We start from the raw sequence: 18,473 nt of genomic DNA on the forward strand, positions 1-18,473 counted from the left end.
AATCTGACAATCTAAATGACAGAGAATTCGAAATAGCTATCATAAAAAAAACTCAACAAGTTACAAGAAATTTGAGAAAGACAGTTCAATGAAGTCAGGAATACAATTAATGAACAGAGGGAATTCTTCACAAAACAGATTGAAACTATAAAATAAAAACAATCAGAAATGTTGGAGATGAAAAACCATGAATGAGATAAAGAAAGATCTGGAGTCCTTATATAACAGAGCTGATATTATGGAAGACAGAATTAGTAATTTGAGGTACAGAAACATAGAAAAGCTTCAGATGGAGAAGCAAAGAGAACTAAGATGAAAAAGAAATGAAAAAATTCTCTGAGAAATATCCAACTCGATGAGGAAATGCAACATAAGGATTATAGGTATCCCAGAAGGAGAAGAGAGGGAGAAAAGAGCAGAGAGCTTGTTCAAAGAAATAATAGCTGAGGACTTCTTCCCAAACCTGGGGAAGAAGTTGGAATGACAAGTAAATGAAAATAATAGAATTCTTAATTACGTCAATGTAAAAAGACCTTCTCTAAGACATATGTTAGTAAAACTGGCAAGTCAATGACAAAGAAAAAACATTAAGGGCAGCAAGGCAGAAGAAAATAACCTAAAAAGGAACCCTTATGAGGATTTTAGTGGATTTCTCAGGAGAAAACTTATAGCCTAGGAGAGAGTTGAATGACATATTCAAAATTCTGAAAGACAAAATCTTTCAGCCAAGAATACTCTATCCAGTGAAAACATACTTCAGATAAGGTGGAGAAATAAAAATTTCCCAGATAAATAAAAGCTGAGGGAGTTCATCACCACAAGACCCCCCTACATGAAATGATCGAGAAGGCCCTCATGCCTGAAAGGAAAAAGAAAGAGTTTAAAAGCCTTGAGAAAGGAGATACATAGACAGATAAAATCAGAAAATTGCAGCTCTTTATCGGAACAGATCACCCAAGACTTAATTATAACATTAAAGATAAAGGGAAGGAAAATATCAAAAATAACAATAATCACTTCATTTTAACCACCAGCTCAGAACACAAAATGGAATAAGCTGTGACAACAGCAACTTAGATGGGGAAAAGAAAGGGATGGAACATGCTTAGTCTATTGAAATAAGAGGCTATCAGAAAATGGACTATCTCACCTATGAGATCTTTTATACAAACATCACGGTAACCACTAAACAAAAAATCAGAACAGAGACACAAATGATAAATAAAGAGAAAACCATCATAAAGAAGCACCAAACTGAATTGGCAGTTGGAAATACATAGGATGAGATAAAAGGGAAATACAGAACCAGAAAACAAGTGATAAAATGACAACACTAAGCCCTCATATATCAATAATCACTCTAATTGTAACCGGATTGAATTCTCCAACCAAAAGACACAGAGTGGCTGGATGGATCGAAAAACAAGACACAACAACATGCTGACCCCAGGAAACACATTTCCACTCTACAGACAAACACAGTCTTAGAGCAAAGGTTGGAAGATGACACTCAAAGTTAACAGCAAACAAAAGAAAGCAGGTGTGCGCTCGTCAAGCCATGGTGTGGTGGCATCCCACATACAGAAAATAGAGGAAGATTAGCACAGATGTTATCTCTGGGACAATCTTCCTCAAGCAAAAAGAGGAAGATTGGCAACAGGTGTTGTTAGCTCAGGGACAATCTTCCTCACATGCACACACACACACAAAAACAGGTGTTGCTATACTTTTCTCAGACAAGGTAGACTTCAAGACAAAAAAGGCAATGGGAGACAAAGAAGGGCAGTATTTAACGAGAGAAGGGACACTCCACCAAGTGGACATAACTCTTATAAATATCTACGCACCTAACATAGGAGCACCAAAATACACAAAGCAACTACTAACAGACCTAAAAGGGGAAATTAACAGCAACACAATAATAGTAGGGGACCTCAATACCCCACTTATATCAATAGATAGATCATCCAGACAGAAAGTCAACAAGGATATATTGGAATTAAACAAAAATATGACCAGATGGACTTCATAGATACATATATGACTCTCCATCCAAAAAAAGCCAGAATACATATTCTTCTCAAGTTTACATAGAACATTCACAAAGATAGACCATATGTTGGGAAAAAACACAAGCCTCAATAAATTTAAGAAGATTGAAATCATATCAAACATCGTTTCTGACCATAACACTATGAAACTAGTAATCAACTACAAGACAAAAGCTGGGAAAGTGACAAATATGTGGAGACTAAACAACATGCTACTGAACAACCAAAGAATCATTGAAGAAATCAAAGGAGAAATCACAAAATACCTGGAGACAAACGAAAATGAAAAGACATCATACAAACTCATATGAGAAGCAGCAAAAATGGTCCTAAGAGGGAAATTCATGGCAATACCGTTCCACTTTAACAAATAGGAACAATCTCAAATAAGCAATCTTAAACTACACCTAGCAGAACTAGAAAAAGAAGAAACAAAGCCTGAAGTCAGCAGAAGGAGGGAAATAATATAAATTAGGACAGAGATAAATGAAATTGAAAGCAAACAAACAGTAGGAAGGATTAATGAAACTAAGAGCTGGTTCTTTGAAAAGATAAACGAAATTGACAAACCCTTAGCCAAGCTCACCAAGAAAAAAAGAGAGAAGGCTCAAATAAATAAAATTAGAAATGAAAAAGGAGAAATTACAATGGATACCACAGAAATACAAAGGACTTATAAGGAAATAATATGAAAAACTACATGCCAACAAATTGGACAATCTAGAAGAAATGGATAAATTCCTAGAATCATACAACCTCCCAAAATTGAATCAAGAAGAGACGGAGAATCTGAATAGACCAATCACGGGTAAAGATATTGAAGCAGTAATCAAAAACCTCTGCAAAAAAAAATGTCCATGACCAGATGGCTTCTTTGGAGAATTCTACCAAACATTCAAAGAGGATTTAATACGTATCCTTCTCAAACTATTTCAAACAAACTGAAGAAGACAGAACACTTCCTAACACATTTTATGGGGCCAATAGCACCCTGATCCCAAAGCTAGACAAGGACAGCACAAAGAAGGAAAATTACAGGCCAATATTGCTGATGAACATAGATGCAAAAATCCTCAACAAAATTTTGGCAAACCGAATATAGCAATACATTAAAAGGATCATACACCATGATCAAGTGGGATTTGTAGCAGTGATGGAGGGATGGTTCAACATCTGCAAATCAATGTGATACACCACATTAACAAAACAAGGAATAAAAATCGCATGATCATTTCAATATATGCAGAGAAAGCATTTTACAAGATCCAACATTCATTTATGATTTAAAAAAAAAACCTCTCAGTAAAATGGGTACAGAGGGAAAGTACCTCAACATAATAAAGGCTATATATGACAAACCCAGAGCCAACATCATACACAATGGGGAAAAACTGAAAGCCATCCCTCCAAGAACAGGAAGAAGACAAGGGTGACTGCTCTCACCGCTCTTATTCAACATAATATTGGAGGTTTTGGCCAGAGCAATTAGGCAAGAAAAATAAATAAGAGGTATCCAAATTGGCAATGTAGAAATGAAACTGTTGCTGTTTGCAGACAACATGATTTTATATATAAAAAACTCTAAAAAATCCATTGGAAAACTATTAGAAATAATCAACAACTACAGCAAAGTTGTAGGGTACAAGATCAACTTATGAAAATCAGTTGCATTTCTATATTCTAATAACAAAGTAACAGAAAGAGAACTCAAGAAGATAATCCCATTTACAAGCACAACAAAACGAATAAAATATCTAGGAATAAAGTTATCCAAGGATGTGAAAGACCTTTACAGTGAAAAACTCTAAGACGTTATTGAAAGAAATTGCTGATGACATAAACAAATGGACTGATATTCCATGCACATGGATTGGAAGAATAAATGTAGGTAAAATGTCCATACTATCTAAAGCAATCTACACATTGAAAGCAATCCGTATCAGAATCCCAATGACTTTCTTCATGGACATAGAACAAAGAATCCTAAAATTCATATGGGGCAACAAAAGACTCTGAATAGCTAAAGCTATCCTGAGATAAAAAGAGCAAAGCTGGGGACATCACAATCCCTGGCTTCAAAATATGCTACAAAGCTATAGTGATCAAAACAACATGGTACTGGTACAAAAGTAGACACACAGATCAATGGAACAGAATAGAAAGCCCAGAAATAAAACCACACATCTGTGGACAGCTAATCTTTGACAAAGGAGCTAAGAACATACAATGAAGAAAGGAAAGTCTCTTCAATAAACGGTGTTGGGAAAACTGGACAGCCACATGCAAAAGAATGAAAGTAGACCATTATCTTTCACCATACACAAGAATTAACTCCAAATGGATTAAAGACTTGAAAGCAAGATGTGAAACCATAAAACCTCTAGAAGAAAGTACAAGCAGTACACTCTTTGACATCAGTCTTAGAAGGATCTTTTTGAATACTATGTCTACTTGGGCAAGGGAAACAAAAGAAAAAATAGAGACATAGGACTTCATCAGACTAAAGAGCTTCTGCAACACAAAGGAAAACAGGAAAAAAATGAAAAGATAACCCACCAAATGGAAGAAAGTATTTGCAAATTATATATTCGATAAAAGTTTAACCTCCAAAATATATAATGATCTTATACAACTCAACAACAAAAAATCAAACAACCCGATCAAAAACTGGGCAGAGGATATGAACACACACTTTTCCAAAGAAGATATCCAGATGGCCAACAGTCACATGAAAAGATGTTCAACATCAGTAATCATTAGGGAAGTGCAAATCAAAACTGTGATGAGATATCACCTTACACCTGTTAAAATGGCTATAATTACCAAAACAAAAAACAACAAATGTTGGAGAGGATGTGAAGAAAAGGAAACCCTCATACACTGCTGGTAGGAATGCAAACTGGTGCAGCCACTATGGAAAACAGTATGGAAATTTCTCAAGAAATTAAAAATACAAATACCATAGGACCCAGCTATCCGACTACTGGATATTTACACAAGAACTTGAAATCAACAATTAAAAGAGACCTATGCACCCCTATGTTCATTGCAGCATTATTCACAATAGCCAAGATGCAGAAGCAACCCAAGTGCTTCTTGGATGGATAAAGAAGATGTGGTGTATATATACAATGGAATACTACTCAGCCATAAAAAAGACAAAATCATCCCATTTGCAGCAACATGGATGGACGTTGAGGGTATTATGTTAAGTGAAATAAACCAGATAGAGAAAGATAAACAAACACTGTATGATGTCACTTATATGTGTAAGATAAACACATGGACAAAGAGAACAGATTAGTGGTTACCAGAGGGGAAGGTGGTTGGGGAGTGTGAATGAGAGGTAAAGGGGCACATATATATGGAGACTGACAAATAATAGTGTACAACTGAAATTTCACAATGTTATAAACTATTATGACCTCAATAAGATTAAAAAAAATTTAAATCATTTGAGTTTACTTTAAAGACCTTGTTTTACCTGAAACATTGCAGGCATCTTCGATTATTCTCCATGCATTTTTACATCCATTTGCATCACTTAGGCACTGCTCTCTTAAATATCTGCAATCAGTGGTTTGGGAAGTGGATTCCTTTTCCAAGCACAGCCCCAGAACTTGAATAACAACAGTAACAAAACAACAAAAACAGCAACAAATTTGCAATATTACAGTATGGCAATTATTTATCTCAAATCTAAGTTATTAATGATAAAGAGCAGAATTATGAAAAATAAAATGTGATAAAATTTTTATAAAACTGGAATAGATCTTAACTGAGCGTCTAGCTATAGATCTATATTCCTCCTATATGAGATTCTTTATTCTTTTTTTCTGAGGAAGATTAGCCCTGAGCTAACACCCACCATCAATCCTCCTCTTTTTGCTGAGGAAGATTGGCCCTGAGCTAACATCTGTGCCTATCTTCCTCCAATTTATACGTGGGATGCCCGCCACAGTGCAGTTTGATAAATGGTGCATAGGTCCGCACCCAGGATCTGAACCAGTGAACCCCGGGCCGCCAAAGCAGAGGGTGCAAACTTAACCTCTATGCCACTGGGTAGGCCCTCCTATTTAAGAACTAATATCTGTTGCCAATCTTTTCTTCTTCTTCCTTCTTCTTCTTCCTTCTTCTTCCTTCTTCTTCTTCTTCTTCTTCTTCTCCCCAAAGCCCCTCAGTACATATTGTATATTCTAGTTGTGAGTGCCTCTGGTTGAGCTGTGTGGGATGCCACCTCTGCATGGCCTGATGAGTGGTGCTATGTCCATACCCAGGATGTGAACCGGCAAAACCCTGGGCTGCCAAACAGAGCACTCGAACGTAACCACTCGGCAACGGGGCAGACTCCATAAGATTCTTAATTGAAGAATTTATATTTGCTCTCTCTTTTTTTACTGCCTATTCATTCCTCAACTTGTAATTTATTTTTATGACTATTGCTCCATTGAAATTGCTCTTAAAAACGTCCTATTCATCTCCATAACATCAAATTTAATAGTTTAAGACTTCATCTTGCCTACTTTTATCATTGGGTATTTTGCTGTCATTTTGTTCTTGAAATTCTCTTCCTTTGGCAACACTCTCTTCTAGTTTTCTTGATGCTTATCCGCTTGATACTTTCTGACCATAGCTAGATCCTATCCAGAATCGTCTTACTCTGCTGTTAAAGTATATTTTTAGCTTACGTTCTGTCCTCAGACTTTTCCCATTCTCATTTTTACATTTTCTATGGGCAATTCCATGTACTCTCATGGTTTTAACTGAAATCTCTAGACTAATGATTCTCAAATGTATAATTTAATCCTATTATTTCCCATTATTCTAGTTATGGATGCTAACTATTACCTCCACCTAAATGTTTCAGATACTCTTCCAACTATAATATGTTTAGTATTGTCCTCATTGTCACCAGTCCCTAGTTGACCATTCTACGTCATCAGTAATTCTACTATTCACATAGACACCCAAACTTGGATTCACAATACACTCCTTGTCCATCCTCAACTTCGCTGTCCCATATCTATTCTTGCATGGTTGGTCAGTCTACCTCCAGTTTCCCCTTATTCAGACAGATTCTTTACAGTCCCTAAACTGCCTAATGCACCATTCTAGTCCTGTTGTTTCTCTGCTTCATCCTTTGAATGATCCCTCACAGCATCTCACAGAATGTGATATGACTCATATTCTTCATCCTGTGCAATCCAAAGGTCCTCAAGAATTTATAGCTTCCCAAATGCTCCATGCTGTCTTGTACCTTGGAGGCTTTACTGTATAGCCACTAGTAGCATTTACTGTATAGGCACTCCTTTTCTTTTTCCTCTGGGAATAACCTTTTTTTGTCTTTTAAGACTCAACACAATAATTACCTATTCTATGGAAACCTCCCCTGAATTCAACAATCTCTTTTCCTACATCTAAACTGAATTTAACATCCCTCATCTGTTTCACTACAATCTTGGTACTTCCCCAACTATAGCATTTACTATTCTGTAATGAAAGTGTGTATTTATGTGCACGTCTCTACCGCAGGGTCCTGGGGTTTTACTGAGGAGGCATTAGGGGTAATTCATAACTGTATTCCTATCATTAAACACAATGATGCATTATAGATATGGTATGTTGACTTACGCCATCTTGAATAGTTGTTTATAGATGAGCTATACATAAATAACTGATAATATTCAATAAAAACAATACCTTCCAGATATTTACAAGTTATTTTGGGTAGAAGAGAAAAGGTTTTAGTATATTTTCCAAAAATATGAAGAAAGTAGCAATGTTAATTTAGTATATTTGACAAATTACTCAAGTTGATTCTGCAAGCAGGCAAACTGAAACTTGCTTAACCCATAGAAAAATATGGGAATTACAACTGAGTTATAGAGACAGCATAGTAACTATAATCAAGAGACCTCAAGCTATGTCTTAAGGAGAACAAACTTACTTGAATTTTTTGGAAAGATGATATTAATTTTGAATCACTTGTGACAATATAGAGTTATGGGCTTCAAGTAAAGCCTTGAAATCTTTTGTTTATCTTACCTCTTTCCAAACCTCTTCTCCTAAGGAGAATCCACGACAACTGACTGGGTCGTATGCACTATGTGCTGGGTCACTGCATTTGGAGATTAGGCCCACGAGTGTGGCTCGGTCACGTTTTTCTTGTTGAGGGCTGGAGTGGAAATTGACACATCAGCTTTCTGTTTTGTCACACGTTCATGGACAACCTCATCTGGCCAAGATCCTGACCTGGGTTGGCAAGCCCAGAGGAAGAGAAAGGGAGCCCCTTCGATTCTGGCCCAAGTTTATTTGTTTGAATCCAGCTTACCAGAGAGGGATGTTATGTCAGAAACAAAACTCATAAGAAACTGGAATTTTATTTGCCATCAATCATTGTATCTTACGAATAGCTCCCTCAAGAAATTTATAGGTGATGGTCTCCTGGATACATCATCAAAACCTCATTGTTACCTGAGTGTAATGATAATTTACATGTTATCTTTCCCAAATTGATTTCATTTTCTTTTGTATTTAAAATTTGGGGTTCAATAATTGACTTGATTTTACAAGATTTTCCACACCATCCACTCAGATAAAATGCTGAATCAACTAGAAAAACCATCTTCATGATTTGGCCCACTGGAATCAAAATACCTTTAGCTTTCCAAAGTCTTATCCATTCTGAGTATGGTTTGTGGCTATGTATTTAACACAGGAATTTTCAAGGATTCTCTTGAAATGCTCAGTGAAAAACAAGTTCAATTTTAAAATAAATAAGAAGAGTGTTACACATTATATCACCCTTTTTAAGATGAATAAGGCTCATTAAGATATTAAATGTTCTGTTTTAAAAATTCACTATGTCCCACTTTCTTTGCTATGGAACTTTCCTGCGTCACAAGACCTATTTAGATGATGTTGAACAAGTATTCTGAAGAACACACTATGTGAAAATACTGGTTCAACCTATGAAACAGCACAATTTGAACTCTAACAGTGTTAGAAATAGTTTCCCTCCTTTATGCAACCTAGTGTCAAGGTTAATTTGGAAGTGAAAGATGAAAACCAGAGGCCATCATTGCCTTTTCAAGTGGGGCCATGATGACTTTGTAATATATTTTGTGTATTCTGTTATATTGCTCCCTGATCTATAAAAATCAAAGTCTCCTAGATCATAATAAAGAATAGAAATAAGGACATATTATTAAAAATAAATACAAGGAGCAAAATTTTGGAACACTGAATTGCTATTATTTAAACCAAAGGAAAACTGAAAATATATGAAAGACTCCTTTCATTCTTGTCTTAATTTTCTCTGGTTAGATTTATTTTGACTTTCATTTTGTGTTCAATATAATTTGAAATAACCTTCTTTGTTTTCTTGCCACCCTTATGTCTGTATTCATCAATATCTATTAGTGTAGAGTTAGCAGAAAATATACTGGCTTTGTTTTAACTAGTGGATTATTAATATTCACCTACAATCATAACTATCTCTTTTCCTAAATTCAATTTATAGATTCTACTAAATGTCAAAGAAAATATAATAGCTTTTTCAATAAGGTATATAGCAAGTAGATATTCATGGATTCTACTTTAAGTATAAAGAAATTCTTTTTCACCAACATCTTACAATATATTCATAACCCAAAACAAGAGAGATAAGTCCATAGTTTATCTCGAGGTCACAAAAAAACTGAAAAATGAAGCATTTTATGTGGTATTATTTTGCTCTACTAGATGACTCCTACTTAGTAAATATTAACACCTTAAAATTAGGGGAACTGAACGGTTTAAATTAATCTCACTTAAATTTAATTTCAAAGAAAAATAGATAATTCAAAATTTGTCATCTTATAACTTGTAAATAGATACTGGAAGGTTTCATTTTGAAAAAGCTCTAGTATATATGTGAATTCCACAAATCCTAATAAATACCTCAAAGTAACCGTGTTATTCTATACAATACAACAGAAGCAACCTGAGTGATTAAAACAATTCTCTCATTGTACATTTTCTATAGAGTTACAAATGAGTTAAAGCAAGTGTACGTTTTTGCAAAAGGAATAAACTGTGTTAAAGTATAAATTTGTAACTGATACTTTATATTATAAGCCCCTGTTAGCTTAATTGACAGTTAAGTTGGATGGGACACCCTTCGGTTCACAAAGAATTGGTGTAACGAACTCGGATAAACCAAAATCATAAGTCACTTACCAAGGAAGATGAAGACTATCATGCTGGACAACTTGGGGCCGTTCACCTGGAAGAACGGCAGATGCATCTACTCCACCCACCTTGTTAACAGTAACCGTCCAGAACAAGGCTTCAGCTTCTGCGCTCGCTTCCTAAGAGCATTAGTGATTCAAGTCAGCTTGCTATCTCACCATTTCCTCACCAATCTTTCCTGAGCTGTGAACTTTCCTAATTATGTCCAAATTCAATTATTTTCTTCTGAGTGTACTGATCTCAGATATTATGCTTCCAGGAAAGCCCTCAAGCCAGATGCTAAGAGAAATGATACATACTCTGCACACTCATGGAAAGGGTTTTTTTCTCCTTCAACTAGAACACTAAACTGAGTAAAAGCCTCCCAAGTATAGCCCCCAATTTTCCTAGACACTCAAACGTGTTCAGTTTCCACTAAATTAATTAGCTTCATTAAGGCAGTTTTATGTCATGTGAGAAAATGGAAAGGGAGAAAAGGCATAAGCAGCCCAGGAAAATGTATAGGGAATTCAAGTTCCACTAGAATCAAACTGGTGTTTTTACTTCATCTTCCCAAACAAGAAATGCCCTCTACGTGTGCCACAAATCCCAGTGTGCTTGAAGTTGTGCTGCTTCAGCTACAGCTCCTTGAACCCTCCAAATACAGTGACAGTGTAAGAAATGACTCTTCGTGGAGATGCAGGAATTCCCTGTTCCACTGGAAAGGTAATCAGTCACTTGTGTTCATCACTTGACAACTATTCTTCTCCCAGCTTCAATGAGAGGCATTGCTGTGGTCCGAATATTTGTGTCTCCCCCCAAAATTCACATGTTGAAATCCTAACCCCCAAAGGTGATGGTATTAGAGCCTTTGGGAGGTGCTTAAATCCTGAGGGTGAAACCCTCATGAATGGGAATAGTGCCTTAAAAAAGAAGCTCCAGAGAGATCTCTTGCTCCTTCCACCTTGTGAGAACACGGTGAGAAGGCTCCAGTTATGAACAAGCAAGAGGGTCCTCAGGGGAACATGAGCACACTGGTGACTTGATATCGGACTTCCATTTCTCCAGAATACCCCATTTGCAGTATTTTTTTACAGAAGCCTGAACAGACCAGACAGGCATTATTTATCTCATCTTTGATTGTGCTCAAAAAAATGTACTCAAAAGAACCAAGAGCATGTCCTCTCCCTTGGGGCATTGTGCAGCTTCCGCTTTTAAATCACCTGAGAGCTTTCTGTAATGGACGCTTAGGAAACATAGAATGCTGCTTTGGAAAGAAATTAGGAAAAGGTATGTGTGGATAACTATCTTTAGATGAGAGAGGAGCATTTGTGTGTGCACAGTTACACAGTGAGAGAGCTGTTGATCGCCATTGTCAGTGCTTATTTTACAGTAGAAGAGAAGTTATATTTTGCTTTCTGAATACATAGCAGAAAAAAACACAGACTTTGGGGTCCAAGAAACTGAAATAACACTAGGTAATTGACTTTATGTTGGAAGTTATTTATTTTGCTCCTCTGTAAAACGGGCTGATTGTATCCATGGTTGCTATAAGTATTAAGTATGTATATGGGGTTTATATCACAGAAAACAACAAACACCAGTTATATTGCACACACTGACTTAATTGTCTAACAAAAGAATTATAATGTGATAAAAGTAATCAATTACTTCCTTTTAAAGGCACTGAGTCACCAAACTTGTATTATAAATTTTATCAAGATACTTGTTCTTTTTGATATAAGCCAACTAAAACTGGTTTAGGTTAGGGAGAAATTCAGTGGCTCTGGTCATTTGCAAACTGCCCCCTGTACAGGAAGGGCAAGGAGAGACCAAAGAAAGAGGCACACCTCTCCAGACCTGTAGGTAGGAGGTTTAATAAGCAAAGGGACTTACCTATGATGAGACTTGTCTTGGGTGGCCACATGATGAGTAAACCTTGAAAGTTTATATAGAGGTCTAAATTGGGTTCAGTCAGGTATACCGTCCAGATGGTCTCAACAACACATGGCTCTCTCAAGGCTGTGTGCTTGAAATGGCTCCCACTCTAGGAATGGTGGACAGAACATGGGGTGAGGAGACTTCAGTTGCCTGGGTCCAGCTCTTGGGTCAACCAGTGGTCGCATCCTCTCGAGGGCCTCCTCCAACAGGCTCCCATAGTTGAAGAGTCTAGGGTAGAAGTGATTTCAGGCATGTTTTAAACCTTGTGTTCAGGACTTGAGGGTTTTTCCCCTCCTGTCTCTTAGCTGCTTCCTTCTGGATCAGCTCCATTCTCAGGCAGCTTCTTTCCTCTTGGTGGGAAGATGGCTGGCAAGTCATTGGCATGCATCACTCTCTCTTAGAACTAGAGTGGGAATGGTGACTCTTTTCCTATTAAAATTCCAGAATTCAGTCACATCAGTTCTAGATGTTTCCTGTGCCTACCAATATTGCCAAGCAGAACTGATCCTGCTTGGTGCCCAGCATCATAGATGCAGGCAGTGTTGGTCCTATTCCAACCGCAGGAACTGATGGTGGAAGGGGGTGGGGGTGCATCATCAAGGAAAATCACGATATTGGAAGAAGCATGTCAAGGGATCTTGAGCAGGTGAAAAAAAACTTAGTAAAGCATCTAAATGCTGAATTTATGTAGGGCTACGACAAGAAAAATAAACTGATGAAACAAAGAAAAAGAATACCAAAACATAATTTCCTGTTCAAGGGAGGTGACACAGTTGCGACTTTCCAGAACGCAGTGACACACAGAACCTGATGTAAGGCACAGGGTGAATGGCGCTAATCTTTGCCAAACAGGTGCAGCTGCTGAGGGCTATCGCTTGCAGGTATAGAAAGCATCTGTGGTCATATACCTGCTTAGCCCAAAACAACAACTACCAGCTGTGTCACCGTCTAAAGCAGGGGATTTGGGGCATTTTGTTGTGCCATCAGTCTTTCTCCATAGACCCTTCTCCTTAAAATATTGTTAAAAGCACAATATTCTTTAAAAAAAAAAAGGATTACAAGGAAATTAATCATATTAAAATATATTTATCTAAATAGTTTTAAAAACAAATTTATGAGAAAGAAGCATATATATGTATATATGCACTTCTTAAGGGAGTAAATATCAAGATCCAGGTGAGTCTAATAATACTGTAATTTCAGTGATGTGATGACCATAAATGTTAATTTGAGATGCTTTTCATAGGTGCCATGTCACATAAAAAAAAATCTGTACTTTCTAAGACAGCACAAGATATACTGAATTTCATTTAGAGTTTAGTAAAAGTAGAACACACGTCTGCCCTAAGCACATTTATAGACACCCTAGACTAATAAAACTTAATCTAATATCAACAAAAACAATATTTTCACCTCGATTAATTACTCAAATGGAAACCAGCTATTGAATCAGAACATTTTAGAGGTGAGAGGAAATGATAAAATAGTCAGTTTCAGTAGTTTACAATGATAATGGGTGTGTGATTTTAAAATATAGCTTATGTTTCAAATAAAATGCTAGCAATAAATAAATGAAACAGAAGAGAGTAGAGTCACTCTGGTCGAAATTTGGGTGGGAAGATTCAAGGCCGTTCATTGGCCTCTGCAAGTATCCTCCACAGCTGCCACGGAGAATCCAAAGTTTCCAGAACTTCCATTCAAAATTCACTGCTCTCATTTAATTGTTTCTTAAAAATTTGTTTTTTCATACAAAAAATCCATCCTCGTAACAGTTAAATGAAATGCATAGAGCTCGCACCTTGACATTGATCAAAAACACTAGGATTTTATTCAACAAACATTTACTAAATGCCTACTATGTCCAAGGCTCTGTGCAAAAACAAAAATGAGGCATGGTCCCTAGTTTCACAGATAATAGGGTGCAGATGAAAGGACATATAAACAAAGAAAGAAAAAATTGTTGAAAAAATAAAAACAGCAAATCAGTGAAACATCTATATATTAGAAAACATTTCTTTTTGGAACATAAGGCAACTGTTTTGTATTTAATGACATTTCGCTTCCCCCCAACCAATTCTGCATTGCCCCTATATTTGTCTGTTTAAAATTTTGTAAGATGCTCAGAATCTGGAGGAGAGAAGTAAAATCTGATCAGCCTCAGATTTAGAGTCAACCTAAAATTGACAGCTGTGGAAAGAATATATATATCTGGTGATGACCTTCTTGACTATAAGGTCTATAAACAAGCTTCCAAAATACTTAGTAATAAAGGAAGATATGATACTGTATTTTGGGGAGAAATAAGAGACTCTCACTGTCTTTTATTGGATGGCCTCACTAGAAAAGAAAAATCAGGTCAACATGATGGTGTACTTAATCATCTCACCATGAACTCCTCACTGGTCTTCTCACTAACTCATGGGAGGTGGCCATGAGTCGGGGGACAGGGCAGTCAGGATTAGGAGAAACTAGAAACAGCATAGAGACACGACCCTGAAATACGTTCTGGGTATTTCAGAGAGACTAATACGTATGAAATTCACCGTGGGTAGGGGGGAAGAGATAAATGACCAGATTATGGGCAACCTTTTATTCCTTACCAAGGAGACTGGAGTTTATCCAAAGAGAAAAGGGAAGCTCTTGATGAGTTTTAAACAAGAAGCAATCAGGTTGGTATTTTGAAAAACTGCTTGAGCAATGCCATGGACTATGGTTTGGAAGCAAGGATAATCCTCAGTTATGAGTCTATTTCACTAGTTTAGGAGAGACATGGAAATGGCCGAGCTAAGAGGAAACAAAAATGGAGAGGAGATGATAGATCCAAGATCTTTAAGGATTTGAAATGTACAGGATCTTGTGACCATTTGAGATGGAGGAGGGGATGAGGAGAGGGAGAAGTCCATGTTTCTGGCTTGTGTGACTTGGTGTTGGTTGCTGTCATTTATTAGGCACTTGACTCATAATTCAATGCTCTCTATACAATATAATTCCATTCATTGAAGAAGTTAAACATTAGAATGAAACAACAGTTCCTATGGTCCATGTGTCACCAGAGAAGATAGGCTGGCTGTCTCCAAGATGGTCAAAACAGCTCCACAAGATAGTATTGCCTTGTGGGATTACTGTTGTACAAGGTCTGGCTCTCAATCTATTAGGATCAAGAAAGGATTCATCCTTTAGGACTTCAGTAACATTAAAAAAGATCATAGAAAGGAAAGAATTAATCATATTGCCAATTTATTTATTCCTAAAAAGAAATCTAACTCCTGGCCAGTATGTTTACTTCATGTAGGCGTGCCAACAGGGCAAAATTGGCAGATGAAAGATTTAGATTAAGGGGAATTAGTACTATAATTAATTATATATAATCTGAATATTCAATGGCATCAGCGTAAGATTGTCCCCACAAATCACTCTTTATAATAATGGAGTATCTGCTATAGTCTTTCTTTGGGTAAATCAATCTACCCAATCAGAGCAGTCTGATCTGCTTAAGTGCTACTTCTTTCAGCTAAAACTGGACATTTCTCCATGACTGTGTTTTGTTGATTTCAGAGTTTGTTTTGGCAGATAATCTTTCTTCCAAGCTCTTGGGAAACATTGTAACTTTAATGTACTAATAATATCTTTTGCTTTGACACAAATAACAAAACTTCTTATAGTAGAACATCACTTACAACTTGGCTAATCAGAAGGGTCAAATATATGCTATGGAAGGTTTTGTTTATAAAGCAACTAATATTCCTATCTGAAAACAGTAGCTCTGTATCTAGCTTTGAACTGTTCTAGAACTTCTATTATTTGGGTCTGATTTTCAGGAATTCGTGACACCTCTGAAAAAACAATCCAAGTTTTGACAAATATCCTTTAGATTTCTTTTCCTAACTCTGTATCCACTCTCTACTTCTCATTTCATTGATAGTAGAGTCTATTGCACATTCTAAACATCATGGTGGGACAATGTCATTTGTCTGCTGATTCAGCAAATTTATTATTAGATGGAGAAAGGACAACTTGTGACCAGATAATCATTTATCATACATTTATATTTAAATTTAATATATTTTCTCCCTTTTATTATAGGATATATGAGCCTTTGAAATGAGGTCATCCATGCCACAGACGTTGTCCCCAAGAGAGATTAATGATTGGGGTAGGAGATGCTTTCTGCTGAATTACAGACTGGATGATTTTTGTAAGAGCAATTCTCCCAGGGAAGTATTGAAGAAAGGCTCTGAATATCCCATAGGAGAGATGTCCGACAACAACATACAGGGACATAGCATTTTTATGTTATTAAAGCTACTGGAAACAGATTTATACTGTTTAAATTACCTTCTTTTTCTTTTCAAGGTAATTTTTTTTCCGTTGGAAAATACTTGGTAATTATGTATAGCATTTGAAAAACAACAAATGAAAATATTTATACTTACATCATCAAGAGGTATCCACTATTTACCTTTTGGTGTATTCTCTTTAAATGGTTTTACTTATATTTATCTATTGTTTTTAAAGCCTCATTGTTATCATATTTGTATATACATTTATACATTAAAATGTTAATAGCATCTGTTGTATTTTTATGACCACAAATATCAAGAAAAGAATCACAATGATCCTGCTACTTGTGGGTAACTAATGTAAATATTTGGTTATACTTCTCAGGTATTTTACATACATACATACATATGTACCCTATATGCCATTTTTCAAAGCATCAATAACACAGGATTATTCATAAATTATAGATGAGAATAATGTGAATAAAGATAGTGAAAGTATCTATTCTGAGTTTTCAGCTGATTATTTTCATTAAAATTCTTCATTCAGCTCTTGGATTTAAGATATTAATAAATTTTTTTTAAAAATCAGGCTTTCCAAGCTCTAAATGTTAAAACAGAAATCCAAATAACTCAAATTCCATGAGTAGTGCATAAAATGAACGCTTTGTCCATGTAGTGCTTTTTTTTTTGCATGTGGAAATTACTCAGTAATGTCTGTGGAAATTACTCAGTTGTCTTTGTAATTATACAAGTTAACTTATAATCATTATTAAAAATGCAGAAACTTATAAATAAGAAAATAAAAATACATAATTTCTCTCCCAGAGATAAATGATAAGATTACATTCACAGCTTTCAAAAATTTTCTAGGCATATTTATAAACATAAACCATATATATTTTAAGGTTATTCTCTACATACTATTCTATAATTTGGTCTGTCCCCTTAACAATGCACCAAAAACCCCATTCCATGTCCACATATGAATATCAAAACTGTCATGTTTATGCCTACCTAGTATTCTATCACGGGGTATTTTGAACTTTATTTAGTCTAATATTCATTCATTTATTCAACAAATACTTACAGAGCACTGACTACATTGCAGACACATCTCTTGCTTTAGAGACAGGTAATGAAAGAGATGTAGCTCCCGCCCTTATGGAACTTATAATCTAGTTGGGGAATACAGGCATAAACAAATAAAAAATAAAAATAAATGCCATTTACAACAGGTATCTGCAAATCTAAGAAGAAAAATAAGGCAGAATAAAGAGATATGAAATGCTGGATTTGCAGGGCAAAGAATTACTATTTTATTCAGGAAAAGTAAGTGAAGGGACAAGACACACAGCAGAATAAGTGTGGAGAGATTCTAGGCAGAGGAGGAGCAGGTGCGAAGCCTTGAGATAGATGAGTGCCTGGGATGTTCAAAGATCAGCTATTAGGCCATGGTGGCTGGGGCAGAGTGAGCAAGGAAGACGGGGATAGGTTGTGATTCAGAGGGGTTCTGGGGCCAGATCATGGGGGAATTTGTAGGCTTACAGTCAGGACTTTGATTTTCTTTTTTACTTGAGTAAAATAGAGAGCCGTTGGAGAGTACTGAGTAGAGTAGTAATAGGATTTGGTTTACCTTTTTTCTTTAAGGATCACAACTGCTGCTGTGTAGAGAATAGACCATGGGGAGTTAAGGTAAAAGCAGGACACTTAGTTGGGAGGCTAGTTCAATGCCCTGGGGCACGTTAAGATATGAGGTCAGGAATATGAGGAGGAACTGAGAAGGAATGGCCAATGAAGTGAAAGGAAAACCATGAGAAGAGGGCATCCTAGAAGCCAAGAAAAGGAAGTATTTCAAGGGCAGGGGAGTAATCAATTACTAACTACTAAATCAAGTAAAGTGAGGCCAGATTATTGATTCGGCGATGTGGAGGCTTTGGTGACGATAATAAGAGAAGTATTTATGGGACGTAGGTGTCAACACTTAGAT

The 18,473-nt window shown here is 36.2% G+C and overlaps 1 protein-coding gene across 1 annotated transcript in view; it reads right to left on the bottom strand.

Moving 5' to 3' along the window:
* The window catches only part of GFRAL (GDNF family receptor alpha like), a 63,169-nt gene extending 52,876 nt beyond the window's left edge, over nt 1-10,293 (bottom strand). Inside the window, exons 1-2 of the mRNA XM_070516722.1 lie at nt 10,272-10,293; nt 5,536-5,670 (exon numbers count right to left, since the gene is read on the bottom strand). Of these exons, the coding sequence (XP_070372823.1) occupies nt 5,536-5,670; nt 10,272-10,293 (157 nt within the window). The remainder of the gene's footprint in view (nt 1-5,535; nt 5,671-10,271) is intronic.
* Nucleotides 10,294-18,473: the final 8,180 nt, after the last annotated feature.

The sequence above is a fragment of the Equus asinus genome, chromosome 8 (genome assembly GCF_041296235.1).
Source record: "Equus asinus isolate D_3611 breed Donkey chromosome 8, EquAss-T2T_v2, whole genome shotgun sequence".
Classification (NCBI taxonomy): Eukaryota; Metazoa; Chordata; class Mammalia; order Perissodactyla; family Equidae; genus Equus; species Equus asinus.